We start from the raw sequence: 24,895 nt of genomic DNA on the forward strand, positions 1-24,895 counted from the left end.
TCTATCTTGTCCTCTCCCTCTCAGAGCGGCCACATGCCGGCGGTCCGGGTGTGGGAGGTGTCGGAGCGCGTCCAGGTGGCGGAGCTGCAGGAACATAAATACGGCATCTCCTGCGTGGCGTTCTCTCCCAACGGGAAATACATCGTCAGCGTGGGATACCAGCACGACATGATGGTCAACGTCTGGAACTGGAAGGTACCTGGTACTTTTTTTAAAAATGGGAACAGTCCATATTAATTCATTAATTAATTAATTTATTTATTTAAAAGGGACAATACACATTAATGAACATTCTTACGTGTGCACAAATGTAAATGCGTCAGAATTAGCAACTTGCTAATTTGCATCCGTAGTCCCTTGGCAGGTAACACACAAACAGACAGAAATACACAAGAATTGTACAGTGGTTCACAATCATATACACAGTCATACCTAGACATAAAGTGCATGTGATCTGTAAAGTGCCTGGTAGAAAGTGCCAGTTTCTAAAGGGCAAGTGCAAGTTTAAATAGGTAAAGTGCAAGTCTAAATGGATGGGTCCAGAATGTGATGGCCTGCACCAAGACATTGGACACAGTAGCAGCAGTTATAGAAGAGCCATTCACACATACTTAAAGAGATAAATTGCAATATAGAAAAAGACAAAGTGCAGTGCATACACACATACGTATATGTAGGCACGCACTGCACAATAACAAGAAAACCAGACGAATGACCACACAAAAAAACAAGGCACATTGACATGTAAATATGTGGGATTGAAGCCAAGTGGCTCATTTCCATCCCCAGTCCCATTGGCAGGTTGATGTTAGACATAAAAACAATGAGGATAAAAAGTACAAGAGGCAGAACTAGGACAACAAAACACCTCGACATCTTACACAAAACATATATGAAGGACATAAACCAGCAGTTAACTGACCATAGAGGGTTAAAAGAGTGGGTAAGGGGACCAACAGATCACTGAGAAGTTATAAAGAGCTACAGTGCTAGTTAAAGTGCTGTTTGCTAAAGTGACGAGTGCATAAGTGCAAGATTGAATTGAATTTAATCTGATTGCACGATGCCCCAGTAAAGTGCAGGATCGACTTAAACTGCACCATCCCATAGCACACGACTGCACATGCAGATGTGTCCAATGTTGCACAAAGTTTGTATCCATAAATGTATTATGTACACACCATTGTATGAAATTGAGATACAAAATATTTGAGATACAGCTGTCGTTGTCCTTGTCGTTGTTGTCGTGGTCAGAAAAACGTGGTGGTGGCGGCGAACAAAGTCTCCAGTAAAGTGACGGCCGTCTCCTTCTCAGATGACAGCTCCTACTTCGTTACCGCCGGCAACCGCCACGTCAAGTTCTGGTACCTGGACCACGCCAAGACCTCCAAGGTTCGTTCACCTGTCTTGTTGCTAATGGTTACAGTCAGAGATGGACAGAGTACTCCACCCCAGTACTTGAGTAAGAGTACAAATACTACTGGTCAAAATTTACTCTGTTACAAGTAAAAGTAGCTCAGTCGACATGTTACTGCAGTAAGAGTAAAAAAGTACATCTCTAATTGTTTGTAAATGAATGTAAGGAGCTTTTAACTCTTGTTAGTGAGAATGAACTCTTTGAAAGCAGCTGCACTGATGTGCTGCTTTTAGGGGTTAGGGTTTCCTTCTCTGACAAACACAGCTTGTGTCCAATAGGATTTTAGACAAAGACCTGAAAGTAACCAGTACTTTTCAGCCTTCCTACTAATTAACTCCAGTAAAAGTACTAATATTTGTCTTGGAAATGTATTCAAGTAGAGTAATAAGTACCAAAGAAATCTAATACTCAAGTAAAGTACAAATCCTCTGGATATGTACTTAAGTAGAGTAATCAAGTAAATTTACTCCGTTACTGTCCACCACATTTGGACCTAACCAACTCACGTATCCCTCCGCCCAGGGTTAGCGCCCGCCGATCAGTAGTTGGTTAGGTCCAAATAAAAACTGTGTTTTTCCTGCACTTTGAAGGGCTGGAAACAATTATATTATAGTGAACAATGGAACTGTGTATTTTTTTTCAGGTAAAACCTCTTTTAGGCCGTGAAAATAGGCCGTTTCTTTGGGTCTGTTCACAACACTGTATGTTGTAAATCTCTGGGCAGGGCTATTATGGGCTGGCGTTGCTAACGGGAGGAGTGCAGAGAGTCTTCTACTGCAATTAAAGTACTTAGGGGCTATTTGGAGATCATACAACCACACTTTAAAAAAATGATACTATCCCTTTAAGGGGTCTGAACGTGCAGGTCTCCAGTCTGCAGCTCAGTGTCGCCACCTGCTGACCGCCGTGTGTCTGTGTGTGTCTCTCTCTGTGTGTGTGTGTGTGTGTGTGTGTGTGTGTGTCTCTGTGTCTCTCCAGGTGAACGCCACGGTGCCTCTGCTGGGGCGTTCAGGGCTGCTGGGTGAACTGAGGAACAACTTCTTCAGTGACGTGGCGTGTGGGCGTGGCCAGCGGGCGGCCGCCACCTTCTGCATCACCTCCTCCGGCCTCCTGTGTGAGTTCAACCACCGCCGCCTCCTCGACAAGTGGGTGGAGCTCCGGGTGAGTGGCCCCGCCTCCTCTCAGGTCCTCTCAGCCGTTACCATGACGACACGGTGACGTCATGGAGAGGTCATGATGTCATCAGTAATGAAACGAGATGAACAAAACTAATTGATTTATTGATTTATTGTCCACACACACGAGGACGAGAAGAAAGTTTCAAACATCCTGTAACGATCCTGTCTCCTCTTCCTCTTCCTACTGTCTTCTTCCTCCTCTTCTCCCCCTTCTTCTTCCTACTCTTCCTCTTCCTTTTTCTCCTCCTTTTCCTTCTCTTCCTCCTCCTACTGTCTTCTTCCTCCTCTTCCTCTTCCCCCTCTCCCTCTGCTTCCTCCTCTTCCTCCTCCTCCTCTTCCTCTTCTTCTTCCTCCTCTTCGCCCTCTTCCTCTTCCTCCTACTCTTCCTCTTCCTCCTCCTTTTCCTCCTCCTTTTCCTCCTCTTCTCCCCCTTCTTCTTCCTCCTCTTCCTCTTCCCCCTCTTCCTCCTCATTTTCCTCTTCCTCCTCTTCTTCCTCTTTCTCCTCCTCTTCTTCCTCTTCCTCCTTTTCCTCCTCTTCCTCCTCTTCCTCTTCTCCCTCTGCTTCCTCCTCCTCTTCCGCTTCCTCCTCTTCCTCCTCCTCTTCCTCTGCTTCCTGTCAGAGGGTCGACTCCTCCTCTTCCTCAGTAAGTCGTTGTTACAGATTCTGAACTTCACTCTTCATCCTCAGACACGCCCCCTCTCCTCCTGTCGTCTCATTGGTGGATTGTACAGCACTCATGACTCATCCTTCCACCTGATTGGCTCTCCACTCTCCACTCTCATCACTCACTGCACCGACTCCACAGCATCACATTAACTTATGGCTTTTATTTTGAAGGGTTTAGCTCCTTGAGCCTCAGGTGGCGGTCACCTGACCTCTGACTCCATCCATCCATTCTTTAAAGGGATACACCAACATTTTTTTTTTCTTGCCTCACTCCTGAGTCCATGACCAGCAGATAGACACCATCCTTTCCACTGTGCATGCAGTAACCATGGAGATAGAGCCGTATCGCCGCAATTAGCTTAGCTCAAACACTGGAAGTGTATGGGTAGTGTTAGCCTGCCTCCACCTAAAGTCGCTAATTAGCTTAGCTCAAACACTGGAAGTGTATGGGTAGTGTTAGCCTGCCTCCACCTAAAGTCACTAATTAGCTTAGCTCAAACACTGGACGTGTATGGGTAGTGTTAGCCTGCCTCCACCTAAAGTTGCTAATTAGCTTAGCTCAAACACTGGAAGTGTATGGGTAGTGTTAGCCTGCCTCCACCTAAAGTCGCTAATTAGCTTAGCTCAAACACTGGAAGTGTATGGGTAGTGTTAGCCTGCCTCCACCTAAAGTCGCTAATTAGCTTAGCTCAAACACTGGAAGTGTATGGGTAGTGTTAGCCTGCCTCCACCTAAAGTCGCTAATTAGCTTAGCTCAAACACTGGACGTGTATGGGTAGTGTTAGCCTGCCTCCACCTAAAGTCGCTAATTAGCTTAGCTCAAACACTGGAAGTGTATGGGTAGTGTTAGCCTGCCTCCACCTAAAGTCATCAGAGAAACTCTTCAGCAACTCTAAACGGAAACCGGCGGCCGATCTTGGTCTCAGAGCTGACAAAACTCTCCGGTAAGGCATCTTGAGAGGTCAAATGCCGCTAACGGGACCAGATCGGTCAAAACGGAGGGTTCAAGCAAAGACGCTTTATTTTGGTTCAAGCTAGCTACATCGAGGGTAGGTTAGCTTCACTACCTATACACTTCCAGTGTTTGAGCTAAGCTAATTAGCGACTTTAGGTAGGAGGCAGGCTAACACTACCCATACGCTTCCAGTGTTTGAGCTAAGCTAATTACGGTGATACGGCTCTATCTCCATGGTTACTGCACACACAGTCAAAAGGATGGTGTCTATCTGCTGGTCATGGACTCGGGAGTGAGACAAGACACACACACAAAAAAAATTGGCTTATCCCTTTAATCAGAGAGTCAGCCCAGGGGGCGGGGCTTGTCCTGTCCTGTCAGCTGATTGGCTGAGAGTCACGTTGACATCCAGACGTTGTGGCTCTGAGTTGATTAAACAAACAGGAGCTTCAGACTTCATGATGGTAGCTCTGACTCACCTGTGTGTGTGTGTGTGTGTGTGTGTGTGTGTGTGTGTGTGTGTGTGTGTGTGTGTGTGTGTGTGTGTGTGTGTGTGTGTGTGTGTGTGTGTGTGTGTGTGTGTGTGCAGACGGCCCAGGCCACCTGTCTGTCCGTCACAGATGAGCTGATCTTCTGTGGTTGTTCTGACGGGACGGTCCGAGCTTTCAGCCCCGTCAACCTGCACTTCCTCTGCACGCTGCCCCGCCCACACTTCCTGGGCGCCGACATCGCCAACATGGTGGACGCCAGGTAACACACACACACACACACACACACACACACACACACACACACACACACACACACACACACACCTGACCACTAACTTATAATGATAAATACCTTATTTGAGTAGGGACAGTGCATATTAATGAACACTGGTATAAAATACTGTAGTAAATATGACGGATTGTAGCCGAGCCGCTGATTTACATCCGTAGTCCCTAATTAATAAATAAATAAAATACAACTAACAGTACAACACAAGGAATAAAAACAATACAATAACTACAATACAAATGGAGATACACTACACAGACAGGACAAGACAATGAAACAGCATCGAAACAGCACAACATGTAGGGTGACCATACTTTGATTTCCAAAAAGGAGGACACTTAAATGATACTTGAAATTTACAATAAAGATGTTTCATAGATATTACTGATTGGAGCAAAGAAAGCTATAACCAGGAAATGGCTCCAACCCAACGCACCGACACTGGAAGACGTGAGGGACTGTTCATGAAATCTACATCATGGAGAGACTGACATTCACTCTAAAGTTGCATTCGGAGAAATGTAAGAGTTGGTGGTCCAAGTGGATCAGATATATAAGACCACAGAGACCTGAACTGCTTTAAGTAGCCTATCTCTATTACATGGCTTTAAGTACCAGTCTATTAATCTTGATGGAAAAATGAGTAAATGTGACTTCTTTCGTTCAAATGTTCCTATTTAAAACACTGTCAAATGAAAGGGAGAGTAATAGCTTGGAGAATATGTTAACACAATTGTCCAAATACATGTTTTTGTTTTGCTCTGTATGTGTGTAACGGTGCGGAAATGACTTTGTATGTTTCTCCATGATAAAAAAATATATACTATATCTCTATAACCTAATGACACAAAGTCACACAGGCTTCCCAGAGTTTATTAATGCTAGAAAATAAAATAAAATAAAATAAAATAAAAAAGCCGTGTGGAATGAAATAATGATAGAAACACTATTGTATTGGAAGAGTCTGTCCGGTCTCAAACCTGTCGCTGCAGCTACAACTCCAGTTCATCAGTTTGTAATGAGGCGTTGCCATGGTAACCTGTACAAAGCTCCAGTTGAAGTTCAGGCTGAACAACATAACCCCCCCCCCCTCCTCTACAGTCAGCTGTTCTGCCACCGGCCGGAGGAGCGCTACCCGGACACGGTGGCCGTGACCTTTGACCCCTCCAACCACTGGCTGTCGTGTGTCTACAACGACCACAGTGTTTATGTCTGGGATGTCAGAGACCTGAAGGAGCGAGCGGGAAAACTCTACTCAGCCCTGTACCACTCGGCCTGCGTCTGGAGCCTCGAGGTCAGTGTGTGTGTGTAACGGATGTGCACTAACTCCACCCATAAAAGACGTGCTAACCAACCCGCCAAGTGGTTGTCAACCTCTTGGCGAAGAGGTTAGCATCGTTGCCTCCGGTGCGGGAGGTCGTGGGATCGAACCCCACCTAGGGCAGGCCGTGAGAAACACAACGCAGAGGGCCAGATATGACATCGGCTACATCTTTGTGTCGGGGTAGGCTAGGGGTGTGACGAGATCTCGCGAGATTAAACTCGACGATATTTCTCGTCGCGTTAAAAATCTGTTTCACGAGATTTCTTTTTTTTTTAATGTTAAAGCAATGTAAAACAGGGTTTCCACTACACAATTTTAACTCTACTTGAATCCGTTTTAAGTGCTTTTCAGTCACAGCTGAGTTCTTCATAGTTCCTCCTCAGTAAAAACTAAACTTATCAACCAGTGAATCCAGCGTTACCAGTAATTAACGAGTCTGTGGCGGCCGCGACTCTCTCTCTCTAACACAGGCACATGGACAGGTCGCGTTGTGACGGTAATAAACTGCGCTAAATTGCACTAATGTGTTAAAATGACTATCCGCCCCCTGTTAGACCATCCGACGGTCGGAGGAGGGGGAGGGGGGTGGGGGTCGCTGCCACTACTTTAAAGGTGTACAGAAATGGCCGTTTGTCCTGTTTGTCGCGCCGAGTTGTCACGAGCTGCAACACGAGTTTACCCGAGTGAGGAAAACAAATTTGATTGGTCGTTATCGAGCGGGCGGGATATTCAAAGCTTGGGGCGAGACCGAGCTCTGCGTGTGTTGGTGTGTCTCAGACGTTTGAATGACGGATGACGGATCCAATATCAGTGGCTGATGAATCGTGTACAGGCTGACGTATAATCCGTGCGCCTGCATTATCCAATGCGAAAAAAAAAATTCACACTTTCATCCCGGATTTACTCAAAAATAGAATTTTGCACAAAGTTTGTTCTACATCGTCTGAAAGATGAGTTATCACATTAATTTTATGACCCAAAGTGGGCTCAAATTCAATTTTCTTTTCTGTACACCTTTAAAAAATCCCAGAGGAAACACTGCACATAATATTGTTTGCACTTAAAAAGAAAAAGAAAAGAATATTTCGTTTTTTTTAATTTTATTTTAACTTTTATAAATTTTAGTTAGTTTAGTTAGTTTCAATTCAATTTTTGGAAGAAGTTTATTAAAAGCTTGTGCTTACATCATGCATGTAAAGAGTTACAATAAAACATTTCAAAATACACGTGCAACTCGGTTAAATAAAAGTCTGTTGGTCCAGTCAGAGGTTTAGTCATTGTAGTTGTACTGTTTTAGTTGTGTGGACTCACAAGGACGACACCGTTGTTTACTTGAAGAAGCAGGTAAGTTACTTTATGTCGGACTGGTTTCACACAGACAGACAGGGAACAACCAACAGCAACATGTCTGACCTCACTGCTCACCGACCATCAGCGCCCCCTGCTGTCTGGAAGTATCAGCAGATTCACATACTAAGCTAATTACTGTTATTATTACAGTAGTTTTATTAAAATCTCGTCTCGTCTCGTTCTCGTGAGATGAGATCGTCACACCCCTAGTGTAGGCTGTGTGTGTGTGTGTGTGTGTGTGTGTGTGTGTGTGTGTGTGTGTGTGTGTGTGTGTGTGTGTGTGTGTGTGTGTGTGTGTGTGTGTGAACACCTGAACAGCTGCTGTGTGTGTGTCTGCAGGTGTCCCCTGAGGGAGGAGGGGCAGGGGGAGAGGTGAGTCTCCCCCCCGGGTCCTTTCTGTCCTGCTCCTCAGACAACACCATCCGACTCTGGAGCGTCGAGGGATCGAACCTGCTGACCAGGAACATCCTCAGCCAGGTAACACACACCTGGACACACACCTCTACACACCTGAAACCCCGGGGTTCTAAACTAACGGTCACCAGTCTCCAGTGATGACGTCACTAACTAATGATTCAGCTGTTTTCACTCGTCTGCATCAGATGTGAAAGTTGCTGCGTTTCCATTACAGATTTTCGCAAAATAAAAGTCTGAAATTTCGAAAAAGTGCAGTTGCTATTTGCGGGCGTTTCCATTGAAAGGTGTTTTGTGAATGAGCCGTAATCTAGTCTCGTGATACCCCATAATTCTCACCCCGCGAGACTTCACTTTGAGGAAGATGGACGTAAGTGCCTTGTGTTTCCATGGTGATGGCACAGCGATCTCAGCTGCTACAGCTGTTGCTGTTATTGTTTTTAACAAAGATGAATACATGTTTTATATCGATACGTCTGAAAAACCACCTCATGAGAGCGTAAAACTGTATAGCGATATTTAAGAGGTTTTTTGAAATGTAGGTATTTCCATTACCAGTTTTTTATTTCAATATGTAGGTTTTGCGCATTTCTAGGGGTAATGGAAACACACCTACTGATACATTATTTAATTTTTACATTTCGCATTCACACATTTATTTTCACTCTGTCATGTTTCCATGACGACTGAGCAGGAAGAGATGCAGGGTACCTCGTCATGTAAACGTGTCCTTGTCCTGTCCCTCTGACCTCTGACCTCTGACCCCAGGACCTGCAGAAGGTCATCTACGTGGACGACAACACCTCCAGCCTCCTGGACACGGACAGCGTGGGCGTTGCCGGGGGCAACACGGAGAAGGCGGGGTCGTCGGGCGGCGAGGGGCAGCAGAGCGACCAGAGCAGAGCGGGCATTAGGACCCTGAGAGTCAGTCCTGATGGACGCCACCTGGCCTCTGGAGACCGCACCGGAGTCCTCAGGTGAGGGGGGGGCGTAAAAGTAAAAAGTAGCCAGTCAAACATTTACTTGAGTAAGAAAGTACTTGGTGAAAAAACTACTCAAGTACTGAGTAACCTCTGATTTGTTTGTTTAATGATCAGCGCGTTAATGTGGGCCTAATCAAATACACAGAAATATAATAGCAATGAAAAAATGCAGATATTGTCAAAGAACAACATTTAACAACTAAGACAACATGAAATGTTTTACAAAGTAAAATAAATCAAGACAAATTCAGCCACAATAACTTACATAGGCCTATACTTGCATGCAGAGGTCTATGAACTGTCCATAAACTCAATGTGTGTGTTTGTCTTTGTGTCTATCTGTGACCGTGTGTGTGTGTGTGTGTTACGTTTCACGTCGGACAGTTCACGTCTCCACATCGCCCATTAATCCCTGATCAGTGTTCACCTTGTAGGGTACGACGTCATCCTAATCATTTACTAGCCGCAGTTTCTCAGATTTGAGGCGGAGTGGCCGTCCTGTTTACCGCGGAGATTTTGTGTTTGTCTCTGTCTGATTGGTTAAACGGAGGCAAACGTCGCCAGTGGCTACAACTGGTGTTGCATTCAGGTGCAGTCAGGCAGACGGCCGTCGGCAAACCAACCGGATGTCATTTTACTCCACCAGAGAAAGACGGTAAAACAATACCACATCACCATGACAACATGTTGTCAGACCACTTGTTTACATAGACGCTTGTTTATCCTGTTACATGCAGCGTCTGTTGTCTGTCTGACGTCTGCCCGATTTCACCTGAATGCAACATCAAGAATACGTTCAGATATGCAACCGCACCGCTAGATGGGGGGAATTCCTACATACTGGGGCTTTAAAAAACCTTTTGTTCTTGATTCCAACGTTGTGAACTCTGTGTGTCTCTAGAGTCCACGACCTGCTCAGCATGGAGGAGATCCTCAACGTTCAGGCTCACGACTCTGAGATCCTCTGTCTGGAGTTCTCTAAACCAGACACAGGTCAGACGCTACGACCATGTCACTGTTCAGCTGCAGCCTTCTGGAGGGAGGGGGTGACCGTGTGTGTGTGTGTGTGTGTGTGTGTGTGTGTGTGTGTGTGTGTGTGTGTGTGTGTGTGTGTGTGTGTGTGTGTGTGTGTGTGTGTGTGTGTGTGTGTGTTGCAGGTCTCCAGTTGTTAGCCACGGCCAGTCGGGACCGTCTGATCCACATCCTGGACGCCGGCTCAGAGTACAGCCTGGTCCAGACTCTGGACGAACACTCGTCCTCCATCACCGCCGTCAGGTTCGCAGGTCAGTGCAGCCGATCGATCAATCAATCAATCCATCAATAAATCAATCAATCAATCAATCCATCAATCAATCAATCAATCAATCAATCAATCAATCAATCAGCCATCTGATCAAACAACCAACAAATCAATTACTCAACCAATTAATCAATAAATCAACCAATGAATGAATGAATCAACCAACCAATCAACCAATCAATCAATCAACCAATCAGCTTCCAGATGTTAATTCTAATCGGTGTAACTGATGACATCATCTCCTCCCTGTCTCCGTCAGCCAATGAGGGGAAGGTGAGGATGATCAGCTGCGGCGCCGATAAGAGCATCTACTTCCGCACGGCGCAGCAGGTCAGTGACATCACCGTGACATCACCGTGACATCATCACTTCCTGTTTCTACAAGCCGACGCCCACTCTCTCCTTCTCCTTCTCTCTGGGGGGGCGTGGCCAGGTGGAGGGGGCGGGGCTTCAGTTCACGCGGACGCACCACGTGGTGAGGAAGACGACGCTGTACGACATGGACGTAGAACCAACCAGGAAGTACGCCGCCGTGGGCTGTCAGGACCGCACCATCAGGTAGGGGGGGGGGGGGGGGGACCGCACCATCAGGTAGGGGGGGCACCATCAGGTAAAACTCACCTGTCTGAGGGGGCGGGGCCTGAGGGGAGGGGGAGGGGCCACAGCATCAGGTGTTGGTTTTTCTGTCTCTGTTTTTGCGTATTTGGGGTTTTAAAGGGACATAATCTGCAAAACTCTCTTTTTCATAGCTTTAGTGTGTGTGTATAGAGAATGTGAAGATGACGTCACGCCGCTTTGCATTGTGGGACGTCGGCGCCATCTTTGGAGGAACACAAACGTAAACAGAGAGTGGGGACTGGATTCAAGAGCCAGATCTACTCCACTGACTGATCCAGACATGGTCAACTATCTGGTTGTTGGTGTTAGTGCATCTACGACTGTGGCAGCAGCAGGACTGTCCCACCATCATTACTATGAAGACACTTTGGGGAACTTTTTTTAGGGAGACGAGCAAGTGTTTACATCCGCGATCCTCCAAAGATGGCGCCCAACGTCCCACAATGCAAAGCGGCGTGACGTAACTTCACATTCTCTATGTGCGTATCCAGATGCCTCCTCCTTTTGACAACTACGTCAACATTTTGTAAACTGCCATAGTGAGAAAATGTGTCTCTTAAAAAGCCATTTTAATTTCACCCGGCTTATTACATCACAAGCCCTCGCTCCCATGGTTACCATGGTTCGCTCCCATGGTTACCATGGTTACCTCAGCTACCAGAGCGAAGGTTCTAAACCAAGCGTTTAGAGCAGGGCTGTGAAACCCAGCTGTGCCCAATCTGTTGGTTTTTCTGACCAAAGCCTGTTACTAACAAGGTGCCAGGTCAAGAAGCAGAGATGAGCAGAATATGTCGCCTTTAAATAATCTGGAGGAATTGAAAATTTTGACTTTCCCTCGGTCGTTACTAATGCAAGACAATTTTATTAGTATAGCCCGTTTTTACCACCAGTTTGTCTCAAAGGGCTTTACATGGCATCATAACAACATCCTCTGTCCTTAGACCCTCGGATTATTATTGGCTGTAAACTAGTTTCCATTACACATAGGAGTCGGATCTCATGTATTTCCATGGAAACGGGAAGCACACCCACAAAAACCTTTCAGATTTGAGAGCAGATTGTCCATCAACATGAAGATATTGAGATGACACGTTTTATTTAGTTAGTACCAGTTGTTTAATCACAGTTTTAACCTGGAGGGTGAGATTTAACCTCATTGAGACAGTGATGCTTTACGGAACCTCATCACTGTCTCAAATGATGTTAAAACTCCCTCGAGGAAAAGTAACACAACAGAAAATACGCAAATCAAAGTAAACGTGGTACAATATTTTATTCCATAGTTGTTCTTTTTAAAGGTTGCCTCATACAATCTGGCAAAGGGACAGTCAATGAAAACTAGATAACTCGGGTGCATTTACATGTGTTTTTTCTACAATGTTTATTAATGTGCATTGTCCCTTTCAAATAAACTAAACAATAAGTAGGCTTAATAAAGAAAGTGTAGGCTGAGGTGTAGACTGAAGCTTAGCTTATTTATAAATCAGGTTTTATTTAAAACTATGCAGTCTACTAGTTCCTTTTATCAGCAAATAGACAGAGTCAAATAAGCAGCTGTAGAGCAGAGCAGTTCATTACTCTAACTTAGACGTTGTTGATGAGTGTTTTTTTTTTAAAGAGATTCTGGTCCTGCATGTTTTAAATCGTTCTCCAGATGGTTCCACAGATTGAGCTGTTACCGTGGTTACCGTCCTAGTTCAGTGTTGGTTCTGACTTTGTCTTCTATTGAAACATCTTCTGAAGTCAGTCAGGCTGCGTGTTAATCCACCTGCAGCTCCAACTAACAGGTCTGCAGCAGGATTAGGATTAACCCCTCCCCCTGTGTGTGTGTGTGTGTGTGTGTGTGTGTGTGTGTGTGTGTGTGTGTGTGTGTGTGTGTGTGTGTGTGTGTGTGTGTGTGTGTGTGTGTGTGTGTGTGTGTGTGTGTGTGTGTGTGTCTCTCTGTGTGTGTGTGTGTGTGTGTGTGTGTGTGTGTGTGTGTGTGTGTGTGTGTGTGTGTGTGTGTGTGTGTGTGTGTGTGTGTGTGTGTGTGTGTGTGTGTGTCCTGCAGGATCTTCAACATCAGCAATGGGAAACAGAAGAAGGTGTATAAAGGTTCTCTGGGAGAGGACGGTACTCTCATCAAGGTATGTCGGTCGGTCACCGTGGATACCGCTGGTCTGCTGTTACCATGGCAACGGTATACAGTCATTAACCCCCCCCCCCTTCCACCTCCAGGTGCAGATCGACCCGTCTGGACTCTACGTCGCCACCTCCTGTTCAGACAAGAACATCAGCATCTTCGACCTGTACTCAGGGGAGTGTGTGGCCTCCATGTTCGGACACTCAGGTGTGTGTGTCTGTGTGTGTGTTACACCTGTCTATAATTACCTGCACATGTAACACACTCTTCATATTGTAAAACCTCAGTCCCCTGACACAAGGTCATACTTTATATGTAAATACATGAAAACACAGCTCTGGACAAAATGAAGAGTTCCTCTGGTTTTACTATTTGAGTGACTAATGAGTCAAAATAACAAAACATATGAAGTCTTTTCAGACCTTGAATAATAATAATGCAAAGAAAACACTTTCATATTGATTCCATTTAACTTAGCAACAAGTTTATTAATCAATTTTAATTAATGTTTAATCAGCAGTGTTTTTATAGTAGTAAAAAAAAGTAATAAAAATAGCTTGCACCGACAATTAAAGGTAACAAACCTACTGCTATGACTATAGGGGTTATGGCAATGGGCCAGTTTGACTAAATGTTGAACTATCCCTTTAAGTGTTATTAAAGTTTATTTGCATAAAGAAGTTCAACATGTTGTTAAAGGGACAACCAGGAGTTTTGTTAAAGTGAAGTGTTTTCTCACTACATTTATGAGCCTCCGCACCGTGAAATTCTTTGACCGGTGCAAGACAGACTCATGTTTTCATTCATCAAGAATTAAAGTCAGAGGTTGGAAGACGATCACATACCGTCGTAGTTCCCACCATAAACGGAGATTCGGCGGCGTTATTCTCATGACTCGCCACGAAACCGAAAGTAAAGAAACGCTGGTCGGCTCGCCCAGCATTTCCACCACCACTAATAATAACAAAATAACCATAGAGACAAAACCATAGATTTATCTAAAATGGACCATTAACAAGTGGTAACGGAGATTCATCCACATTAATGAGACTTTTTATAACCAAATAGAAACTCCTTGTTGTCCCTTTAACCTGTGTGATGTCATTGTATCTGGATGATGTCATAAGGTCACATGTCACTCCTCTGTCCCGTGTCGTCTCTCAGAGATCGTCACCGGTCTGAAGTTCAGCAGCGACTGCAGACACCTGATCACCGTGTCGGGAGACAGGTGAGTCCTCGCCAGCGCCACCGGCCAATCAGCTGCAGGCCTCAGTTACTACAACTAGAGCAGTGTAAAAGAGAGTAAGGACAGCGTCGGTCCAATAGCAGCGCCTCCTGGTGGAGGAATATGGGTTTTACAAAAGAACTGACATCTCTGCATTGTTGGTGAATGAGCAGTGTGGTGTTTTCAATAATTTAAGGACATTTATAGATCACCCACGTTAATAGCATCATTGAGGATCCTTTACAGATAAACATTAACACATAGGAGAGTAAAAACAACAACAAAAAACAGTTTTCTACATGAATGTTTCAATCTACATTTTGTAATAAACAAATTATAAGTATAATCTGATATGACCAAGACACCTAAAAACAAAAACACGGCCGTTTTCATCAATTTACCAGCAAGTGGGCAACACACATACATTGGAGTGAATGGGTTTTCTGGGCGCTTTTGCAATACCCATATCCTGCCACTACTCTCTTTTCCAGTGCTCTAACTACAACCTGTGTGTGTGTGTGTGTGTGCGTGTGTGTGTGTGTGTGTGTGTGTGTGTGTGTGTGTGTGTGTGTGTGTGTGTGTGTGTGCAGCTGTATCTTCGTGTGGCGTCTCAGTCCAGAGCTGACCATCAGGATGAGGCAGCGACTCTCCGAGCTGCGGCCGAGCGGTGGGAACCTCAGCTCCCAGAATGCACCTCAGCAGAAAGCAGGAAACCTCAGGTGAAATGAAATTAAAAAAATACAAGTTTGACTCCAGATCAAATAAAACGTTACAGACCGTGGTGTAGTGGTCGTTGGGCGCGAGGGTGCAGAGTCCCTCCAGTCTTTTTTTTTTTTTTGAGAAGAACTAAGCTGGATTTTCCAGTGGCTCTGCTACGTTTTCACCTTAATTAAAAAGCTCTGGAGTAATTGTGATAATTAAAGCAGAAGTAAGCGATCCGGTGGTGTTGGCTAATGCTGCGTTCCAGGCAGGCTTTTGAAACCGTAAATTACAGCTTCAAGTCACGACTTACGACTTTGTAGCGTTCCAGGCAACCCACTCGTGTTTCTCCGACCTGTTTTACCTGTGAAAGTCACTATAACGGCCACTCGTAACTTCTGACCCGTGAACTCGTACCAGATCGAACTGGTACCACTTCACAGGTCGGAAAAACACGAGTTACGAGTTGCCTTGAACGCACCATAACGTCTTGTCAGCAGATGGAGTTAGCAGCCCCCGCCCTCGTCATGGATCTATTGGTCCTCGTCCCTATGTTTTTTTTTTTTGTCACCACATTCAGGCGCATCCCTTGGCTGCACACACAGAGAGGACTGCCCCTTTATGCCGTTCTCTCTCCTCATTGGATAAAGGTTGTAGGATACAAGGAAAGTTTTCTCCTGGGCTCAGAGCAGAGCAGAGTGACTGACAGACCCGTGTTTCAGACCAAACACTCTATAGAAGTGATTGCTGTCGGAAGATACAACTATTTAAGACTTAGATTAACACAAACATTCACCTTACTTCTACATGACTTGTAACTTGTTACGAATGAGAACGAGGCTCTCTGTCTCCACCTGGCGTCTGAAAACCTTGAAACGTCGCTGCCCCCCGGTGTCCCAGCTCTCCTCTCTGCAGCACCGGACACAAACACGCTCCATAATCTGCATTCTTTTGTTATATCCACTGCTCCATCTATTGATTTTTGAGGCTTTGTTGTAAACTAATGCACATGGCCAGGCAGAGGTGTAGCAAAGTAACGGGCAATTTCCACTGGATGTGGATTCGTTTCAATTCTGTGTGAGTTTCATGCATCATGTGTTATGATTAGGTACTAGGCCTACTAGGTCTGGTCTAAAAGCTGTTTGTCTAGAGATTATAACACTTTGTCTTGGACTTTCAACACTTTGGAGTGAATGATTGTACCAGTGGCGATAGGCTGGAAAACAATTAAACATTACAGTCTTGTTCAGTGATACTAAGCTCTTGTGTGGCAGTGGATGGTGTTTCAACGACGTCACAGACTTGGTATTTAGATGGCGTCCACCCAGTAAAAACATCCCCACTACACCACTGCTTACATATTTTTACTGTTGCTATGGAAACAGCCTTTATCTAAAGTCAGATGAAACTATGTTTCCTCGTCAGCAGCGTGGGGGCGGAGCCTCCTCGAGTCGTCACCATGTCGTCGGACAGCGACAAAGAGGAGGAGGAGGAGGAAGAGGAGGAGCTCCGCTGTCCTTATATGGTCACGGCCGGAGGCCTGGAGGAGGCAGGTGTGTTGTCATGGCGACAGGGACACAGGTGAACAGGAAGCAGCGGACGGAGTTTAAACGTGTGTTTTCTTCTTTTCTCTTCTGCTCTCGGCTCAGACGAGACGTTCGAGTGTCTGGACGCTCAGCGGCGCCGCAAGGTGACGAGTCTCCGCCATGACATCACGTTTACACCTTATTTACATGTTTATCCACCTTTTTCCGAACGTCAAAAACGTAGCCTGTGGAATTTTATGTTTACGTTTCCATGGTTTCGGTAGTCGCGGTAAATGCATGGATTTTTTATTTTATTTTTTTCAATGAAAATGTGTAAAAGGCATGGATCATCACAGCAGCTTTTAACAGGATATCACACAGACTGACATCATCCGTGTTAACAGCGTTAATAGATCCATGTGTTTACCGCAACTATGACAACGACTGAAAACCATGGAAACGTAAACGTACAATTCCACCAAACCAGCAAAACCGGCTTCTGGTTTTGACCAGAGATGACGTTCAGAAACTCGTTTATATGATGACATCACGTTTCAACATGTGACTCCGCCCACAGGTGGTGTCGTCAGGTCGACTCCCTCGCCGTCGCTGGTCCAGGAGGACGGGCAGCGCCGACGGCGTCCTGATGGTGAAGTCCATGTTGGACCTGAGGCTGCTGGACTCGTACTGTCCCGACGGGCCGGGGGCGGGGCCGGGGGCCGGGTCAGAGGTCAGGACGCCACAAACCAAACTGCTTTACTGAAAAACACCAACGATCCTGAACCGGTCAACAAAGTGTTAATGTTTCTTTTCCCCCCTTAGACCCGCCCCCCAGGTGTCTGTCTCACCCCCAGCAGCCCGAGGAGGCGGGGCCAGGCGGCGGAGGAGGCGGGGCTTCACAGGACCAATCAGGAGCTGGGCAGCACCGTCAGTCTGCAGGTCTCCACCGCCTGGGTGAGTGCATAGATCTATATACTGACTAGATGTACACCGCCTTCTGCTTCTCAGCGTACGTCAACACGGCGGCCATCTTGGTGAGGGGTTCTGACCATAGACATATAAACGTCTGACCAGCAGTCAGACCAGTCAGACCCTGTAGAACACATGTCACTGTATTTATGCATGTGGGTGTGTGTCTGAGGATCTAAGTGTATGTTTAAAGTAACATTGCGGAGTTTTTCGGCCTTAAAATAATGTTTCCAGACTCATTGCAATGGTAGAGAAATGGTTAATAGGATGAATGGTGCTGCCGCTGCAGCCTGGGCTGGAACTGCACTATGTAACTTAACTCTCTGTCCAGGTGGAGGACGACGAGGCCAGGACCAATCAGAGGCCGGACTTCATCCTGCTGTCCAATCAGAGCCCAGACAGGGAAGAGCCAGTGCTGTATCCTGACCAATGGGAGGACAGAGTGAGCCTGGCAGGCAGGTAGGACGGCCCCCCAGGATTTATCTCATTTCTCTACAATATCTCCAAAACGTAACGCCATTGGCCCGAATTTCAATGCAAAAAGTAACGTTCTTCTAGCCTGGGTTTACCCATAATGCCTTGCAAGCGATTCTATTCGCTCTGCAAGTCGGCCTGGAAACCATGGACCCAACTTTCCCCTCAACGAGGGAGCCAATCACAGAACGGGGGAGGGGGCAGCAAGACGATGACGACACATCGAAGCGACTTAGTTGACAGCTTGTCGATCCAACATGGCGGCAGACACTTTACCTTTTGATGCAGCGTTAGAAAGTGTTTTAAGTCGTTTAGACCGACAGTTTATTTTGAATAAAGAGCAACGTTTCACGTTTTTTTCCTCATCGGATTTCTGTCGCTCTACATACGTCATCAGGTTGATTGATATGATTGGCTATAAGCTACGTACAGACGCATCTGATAGACATTCGTAGCGCCCAATCAACAGCTCTAGGCTTTCGTAAACCACGCCTCTAATACGAAACAATTAACAAATGGTTCCCAGACCGAATCCCAATCTATATTGAGAAAAGGCAATGCTAACCGTTTCACCAAGAGGTCAATGACCACTTGGCGAATGGGTTAGCACGTCTTTTTTTATGGCCGAGTGAGTTTAACTTCAGTACCGCTAACCGCTACACGCCGTCACTTATCCTGACTGGTACCTGACTGTGGCGATGCCCTCAGACCTCCGTTACACCAGAACTAATACTTGTGTATTTCTGGTGTTTGTTTCAAAATGTTGTCCAATGGGGTGCGTTGTCTAATTTAGGGTCCTTGATGTAAAACAGTTTGAGAACCACGGCTCTAACAGTGCCTTCACACCGGGCGCGAGGTGAATTTTTCGCACGATAAGATTACAAAGTCAATGTAAAGACGCGAATGGACGCAAATTTGTGCCCGCGGCGCAAATGGCGCAAATGGAGATTCGCCTGTTCAAAATGTTGAACTCAAGCGAAATATTTGCGCGAATGCCGCAAGTAAAAGCAAATATTCCAGCGGGCAAACTCGAGTAGAGCGAGGCGAATATTTTACTCTTTACCTGGTGTGAATGCACTGTAAACCTTTTAACCCCGCCCCATCTAACCCCGCCCCTCTTGGCCCCGACCCCTTTAACCCCACCCCTCTTGACTCCGCCCCTCTTGGCCCCGCCCCATCTAACCCCGCCCCCCTGTGTCAGTGAGTTCCAGGTGAAGGAGGCGTGTCCTCCAGGTGGACGACAGGACAAACCGAGTCCAGACAGCGGCTGCTCACTGGGCTTCAGCTCCAGACTGTCCAGTCCAGACAGACCAGCAGGAGAGGGTGAGACAGCTGTCTGTCTCTCTACCTGTCTCTCTACCTGTCTCTCTACCTGTCTGTCTCTCTACCTGTCTGTCTCTACCTGTCTGTCTCTCTACCTGTCTGTCTCTCACCTGTCTGTCTCTACCTGTCTGTCTCTACCTGTCTGTCTCTCTACCTGTCTGTCTCTACCTGTCTGTCTCTCTACCTGTCTGTCTCTACCTGTCTGTCTCTCTACCTGTCTGTCTCTCTACCTGTCTGTCTCTCTACCTGTCTGTCTCACCTGTCTGTCTCACCTGTCTGTCTCACCTGTCTGTCTCTACCTGTCTGTCCTCAGACTCAGAGCCCACTGAGCTCAGTGTGGAGGTGAACTCCTCTGACCTTGAGGACGAGGACGACGAGGACGGAGGAAGAGGAGCCGAGGTTGTGATGTCACAGCAGGTCCCTCAGACTCCGGACCAGGAGGCGTTCCTCAAGGAGAACTTTGTCACGCTGGCCGACCGCGCCGCCTCAGGTACCACACCTGTAACACACCTGTAACACACCTGTACTAGTCCTCTGTAGTCCACCTGTTGTACACCTGTTGTACACCTGAACCTGACCTGTAGAGTCATGTGACCTGTTGTTGACAGGAAGTCCCAGCAGAGCGTCTCACAGCTCCACTGAGAGTCTCAGCATCTCGTCCAGGTTCCTGTCCCAGAATGCACCTGGAAGGTAAATCACTCAGGCTGTATTTTCGAAACCACATACTATACCACTAGTACGTACTGATTTGGCCAAAATGCAGTATACAAACAAAAGCTAAATCTGCAGTATGCGAAAAATTCCCGGATGTCGTACTGATTCGGGAAATATCTCCAGTATCTGACCAATCTACATTGTGTCCTGTATCCCACAATGCAATGCTCCCCTGACGTCTAACCGTAACCAAAGACGGTAGTGAAGTATCTTTGCCGTGGACCGTAACCATGTAGCTTAATAAAATAAAACTTAATGCAGACTGATCCGTTCATTGTAAAACATTTATTCGCGATCGCTTTCTCCCCCGGGATGACGACGGAGGTTGGCCGGCCGAGCAGCTCTGCAGACCGGCTGTGTCTCTGTGATGTCCCGGTCGCTCTGGAGCTTATAAACAGCCTCATTTGGATAAACTGGCCGTATATTTGGGATCTAAACAGTTACTTTCTCACATGAACAAATATTAAAACTTAATAAAGTTACATAATAACAGCGCTAGAGCAGGAAATAAAACAGCTTTTCCCCTGTTTTACAGCTACTGCTACCGGTTGCCGTGAAATGCATTCTGGGAAACAACGGGAGGGTTTTAACAGCTGACGTCCTGGTGTTAGCTTTGCTGCTGCTGTTAGCTGTCAGCAGAAGCTAAGCTAACAACTACGATAACCATGACTATTACAAAAACGTGCACACAGAAATAGTAATGTTTGTTCAATAATTGGTTTTATAGACTTAACAAACATCAGATTTAGTCAAAACGGTTTTGGCAGCCGGGAGCCCCCACATTTGGTACCTACACCGGTGGCTAACGCTACCAGTTAGCCGCTCGCTAGAACTGGTGGCTAACGCTACCAGTTAGCTGCTCGCTAGAATGCTACTAAAACCCACTTCTGTTGTGGTGTGACGCAATGGATCATGGGAAAATAAAGTGGTGGATACAGTACTAACGCAGTATAACGAAGTCTGTAGTAGGCAGTACGGTAGTATGTGGTTTCGAAAACAGCCGAAGTCACCTGATGAGTCTGGACCGGACTCTAGTCCTGGTCCTGGTTCTGACCATCTGTCTCTGTGTCTGTGGTCAGTCGGGCCGTGTTGCCCCTCCCGTCCCGCGCTGGGGGAGGGGGGGAGGTGAAGACCCGTCCTCTGGTCTCCGAGGTCCGACCCCTGATGGACCAGAACCTGGACCGGGACCGCAGGGTGTCGTGGAACCCAGACCAGACCCGGGACCAGGTCCAGAACCAGATCCAGAACCAGATGCTGTACCTGAACAGACCGGACCAGGACCAGGACCAGGACCAGGACCAGGACCAGGACCAGGACCAGACCCGGCCCGCCCACGCCATGGGGATCTTCTTCTCCCCCCTGAAGAAGAAGCTGCAGGAGTCCAGAAGGAGCCGGGCCGCGCCCCCCCACCTGAACCCCGGGGGCCTCAGGAAGTCCCAGTCAGTGCACAGTCTGCTGACCGACACAGGTAACACGGCTATACAGCATTAAAGGGATAGTATCATTTTTTTTAAAGTGGGGTTGTATGATCTACAAATAGCCCCTAAGTACTTTAATTGCAGTAGAAGACTCTCTGCACTCCTCCCGTTAGCAACGCCAGCCCATAATAGCCCTGCCCAGAGATTTACAACATACAGTGTTGTGAACAGACCCAAAGAAACGGCCTATTTTCACGGCCTAAAAGAGGTTTTACCTGAAAAATAAAAACACAGTTCCATAATTTTTTCCAGCCCTTCAAAGTGCAGGAAAAACACAGTTTTTATTTGGACCGAACCAACTCACGTATCCCTCCGCCCAGGGTTAGCGCCCGCCGATCAGCAGGTGGTTCGGTTTGGCCTTTTCACTTGTTGTAATAAAAGTCTTAAATCTAATTCATAAACGTTTTTAAAAAGTTTTAGATTTGAGTTGGTGAAACCTGCATGAGCGTTTCCATGGAGACTCACCTGTCTCTCCTCTCTCTCCTCAGGTGACCCCCCCCCTCGCCCCCTCCAGATGCTCGCCGCCCCCCAGCGCCCCACCACCCTCCCCTCATCCCCCCGCCGCCCCCCCTCCTCCTCCACGGTGCTGCCCCCCCCGAGGCCGAGCCCCGCCTCCCCGCGCTCGCCGCAGCAGGACACGCCCCCTCCCCCCCCCACCGCCGCCGCCACGGCAACGGGCAGGAAGTCGTCGACGCCGTCCGCGGTGCCGTCGCCGCGCTCCTACATGAGCCCGACGGCCAGCTCCATGGCCAAGATGTCCCGCTCCGTCTCCGTGGGCGACGGCCTCAACGTCGACCCGGCCGAGGACGCCGTCGCCATGACGACACCGCTGCCTCCGCCGGCCGCCACCAGAGACGTGGCCCCTCCTCCTCCTCCTCCGGTTGCCGTGGTTTCCTCCAACGCGGCCGTGGCCACGCCCCCCCACGCCGCCGTCGTCCCCGTCGTCGTGGCAGCCTCCTCGTCCTCCTCTGTGGGTAACCATGGTAACCAGCCGGCGGCGGCGGCGGCCCGCGCCCTCCAGGCTCGAGTCCCGGGCGCCGGCCGACCGCTGCCCGACAAACCGTCGCTCGCCGCGTTCTCACCAGCTTCCAAGATGGCCGCCGCCGCCTCGTCGCCGCGGCCACCACCCGTCTCCGTGCCCCCGCTGACCCCCCCGCCGCCGCCGCAGGGGGAGGAGCCTCAGACGACCACGAGGGGCGGGGCCGGCGGCGACTCTCCTCTGTCGCCTGCAGACCCGCCCGTCACCGTGGAAACCTGCAGAGCTCTGACCAATGAGCTGCGGAGCTGCTTCAGGAGAGCGACGCACCTCTACAGACAGGTGAGGAAACCTGGAGTTAACTCTCCCACCTCGCTGCTCATCCTGAGGTCAGAGGTCAGAGGACGTTGTTATGATCATAGATATCCACCTTTTTCCGAACGTCAAAAACGTCGGTTTTGCTCTTCCGGTGGAATTTTATGTTTACGTTTCCATGGTTTCGGTAGTCGCGGTAAATGCATGGATTTTTCTTTTTTCTCCAGTGAAAATGTGTAAAACGCACGGATCATCACAGCAGCTTTTAACAGTGGATATCACACCGATATACATCCGTGTTAAAAGTCAGCATTAATAGATCCATGTGTTTACCGTAACTATGACAACGACTGAAAACCATGGAAACGTAAAGGTACAATTCCACCAAACCGGCTTCTGGTTTTGACCATAGATGACGTTCGGAAACTTGTGGATACATAGATGCCACATTCGGGCTCGTCAGGTACGTCAACACGGCGGCCATCTTGGTGAGGGGTTTCTGACCATAGACATATAAACTGACTGGTCTGACCAGCAGTCAGACCAGTCAGACCCTGTAGAACACATTTCAGTGTGTTTATGCATGTAGGTGTGTGTCTGAGTATGTGAGTGTATGTTTAATAAATATATGTATTTTTTTTTAAATTTTGTTGTATCATAAATATCTGTCTGACATTTATAAGTTGTGGTGATTTTAGACGTCTGCCTCTGTTGACTAATGTAGGAAGTAGACACAGCTTCCCCTGACCAAGATGGCCGCCGCGTTGACTAGGGGTGTCACGATTTCAATTGTTTATCGAAATCGATTGAAATGACGTCATGGTCTCGAGCATCGAAGTCAAAGAGAGGATCTGGGGGCATTCTTGGTAAAATTGGGGACCAAATGACTGAGAACAAGATTGTTACCTTTATATTGTAAATAAATTATTTAGATTTGACCATTAGTGCCTAATGTGATACATTATGGAAATTGCATCACTCTTATGTATCTATAATAAGATTTTCTGTATAAAATTTGATGAATAAAACCACTGATCGTAGACTAGACTAAGAAAAAGAAAAAGAATCGAGAATCGAATCGAATCGTGGATTTGGAGAATCGTGACACCCCTAGCGTTGACGTATCGTTCCTATGGACAGCAGCGTCAGAGGCAGCATCTATGTGTATATGTATATCTATGGTTATTATGGGATGTAAAGACCTCCATCTCCTTCTCCTGCAGGTGAACGGCTCCTCCACCGACGACTCCGCCCCCGACCAGCGCCAGATGGCCGTCGTCCTATCAGAGGCCTTCGTGACCATGAGGGCGGAGCTGGACTCGCTGCCGCTCGGGGCGCCGAGCATGATGGGAGTGGAGGGGGGAGGGGGGCTGGAGGGGGTGGGGGGGGAGAAGACAGCTGCTCTGCTGGAGGAATATTCACTGCTGCTGCTGCAGGCCGTTCACCGCCGGATCAACACCTCCTCATACTGACCACGCCCCCTTCCCCTGATGACCACGCCCACTCCTCTGGATGACAATGCCCACTCATACTGACCACGCCCCTTTGACCACGCCCCTTTATCCTACTGACCACGCCCATTCCTGATGACCACCGCCCCTCCACAGTGAACCCACACTGATGTATTGTATGGCGAGGTTCATCCTGTGCTGCTTTCAGGGACAGTAGGAGAAACGGAACTTTACCAAGTCTACATTCCTCAATGAATCAGTCAGTCATTTCTCCCCTTAAATGAAACCAGTTGGAGTTTTATTTAAAGCAGAAGTAAGGTGAATGTTTGTGTTAATCTAAGTCTTAAATAGTTGTATCTTCCGACAGCAATCACTTCTATAGAGTGTTTGGTCTGAAACACGGGTCTGTCAGTCACTCTGCTCTGCTCTGAGCCCAGGAGAAAACTTTCCTTGTATCCTACAACCTTTATCCAATGAGGAGAGAGAACGGCATAAAGGGGCAGTCCTCTCTGTGTGTGCAGCCAAGGGATGCGCCTGAATGTGGTGACGTAGGGACGAGGGCGGGGGCTGCTAACTCCATCTGCTGACAGGAAGTTAGACAAAACCACCGGATCGCTCACTGCTGATTTAAATAGT

General features: G+C 47.4%; 1 protein-coding gene across 1 annotated transcript in view; it reads left to right on the plus strand.

Annotated features, from left to right (window-relative positions):
- The window catches only part of mapkbp1 (mitogen-activated protein kinase binding protein 1), a gene marked incomplete at its 5' end in the record, with an annotated part of 35,849 nt that extends 11,345 nt beyond the window's left edge, over nt 1-24,504 (plus strand). Inside the window, 26 exons of the mRNA XM_083998488.1 lie at nt 25-195; nt 1,255-1,392; nt 2,396-2,578; nt 4,808-4,968; nt 6,100-6,292; nt 8,012-8,149; nt 8,855-9,063; nt 9,971-10,062; nt 10,227-10,352; nt 10,629-10,699; nt 10,803-10,927; nt 13,038-13,113; nt 13,205-13,316; nt 14,274-14,337; nt 14,925-15,053; nt 16,459-16,586; nt 16,683-16,723; nt 17,137-17,289; nt 17,382-17,513; nt 17,860-17,987; nt 19,204-19,325; nt 19,639-19,815; nt 19,934-20,015; nt 21,119-21,507; nt 22,006-22,835; nt 24,032-24,504. Coding sequence (XP_083854614.1) covers nt 25-195; nt 1,255-1,392; nt 2,396-2,578; nt 4,808-4,968; nt 6,100-6,292; nt 8,012-8,149; nt 8,855-9,063; nt 9,971-10,062; nt 10,227-10,352; nt 10,629-10,699; nt 10,803-10,927; nt 13,038-13,113; nt 13,205-13,316; nt 14,274-14,337; nt 14,925-15,053; nt 16,459-16,586; nt 16,683-16,723; nt 17,137-17,289; nt 17,382-17,513; nt 17,860-17,987; nt 19,204-19,325; nt 19,639-19,815; nt 19,934-20,015; nt 21,119-21,507; nt 22,006-22,835; nt 24,032-24,280 — 4,419 coding nt within the window. The 3' untranslated portion in view covers nt 24,281-24,504. The remainder of the gene's footprint in view (nt 1-24; nt 196-1,254; nt 1,393-2,395; nt 2,579-4,807; nt 4,969-6,099; nt 6,293-8,011; nt 8,150-8,854; nt 9,064-9,970; nt 10,063-10,226; nt 10,353-10,628; nt 10,700-10,802; nt 10,928-13,037; nt 13,114-13,204; nt 13,317-14,273; nt 14,338-14,924; nt 15,054-16,458; nt 16,587-16,682; nt 16,724-17,136; nt 17,290-17,381; nt 17,514-17,859; nt 17,988-19,203; nt 19,326-19,638; nt 19,816-19,933; nt 20,016-21,118; nt 21,508-22,005; nt 22,836-24,031) is intronic.
- Nucleotides 24,505-24,895: the final 391 nt, after the last annotated feature.

This window comes from Trachurus trachurus, assembly GCF_905171665.1.
Source record: "Trachurus trachurus genome assembly, chromosome: 22".
Classification (NCBI taxonomy): domain Eukaryota; kingdom Metazoa; phylum Chordata; class Actinopteri; order Carangiformes; family Carangidae; genus Trachurus; species Trachurus trachurus.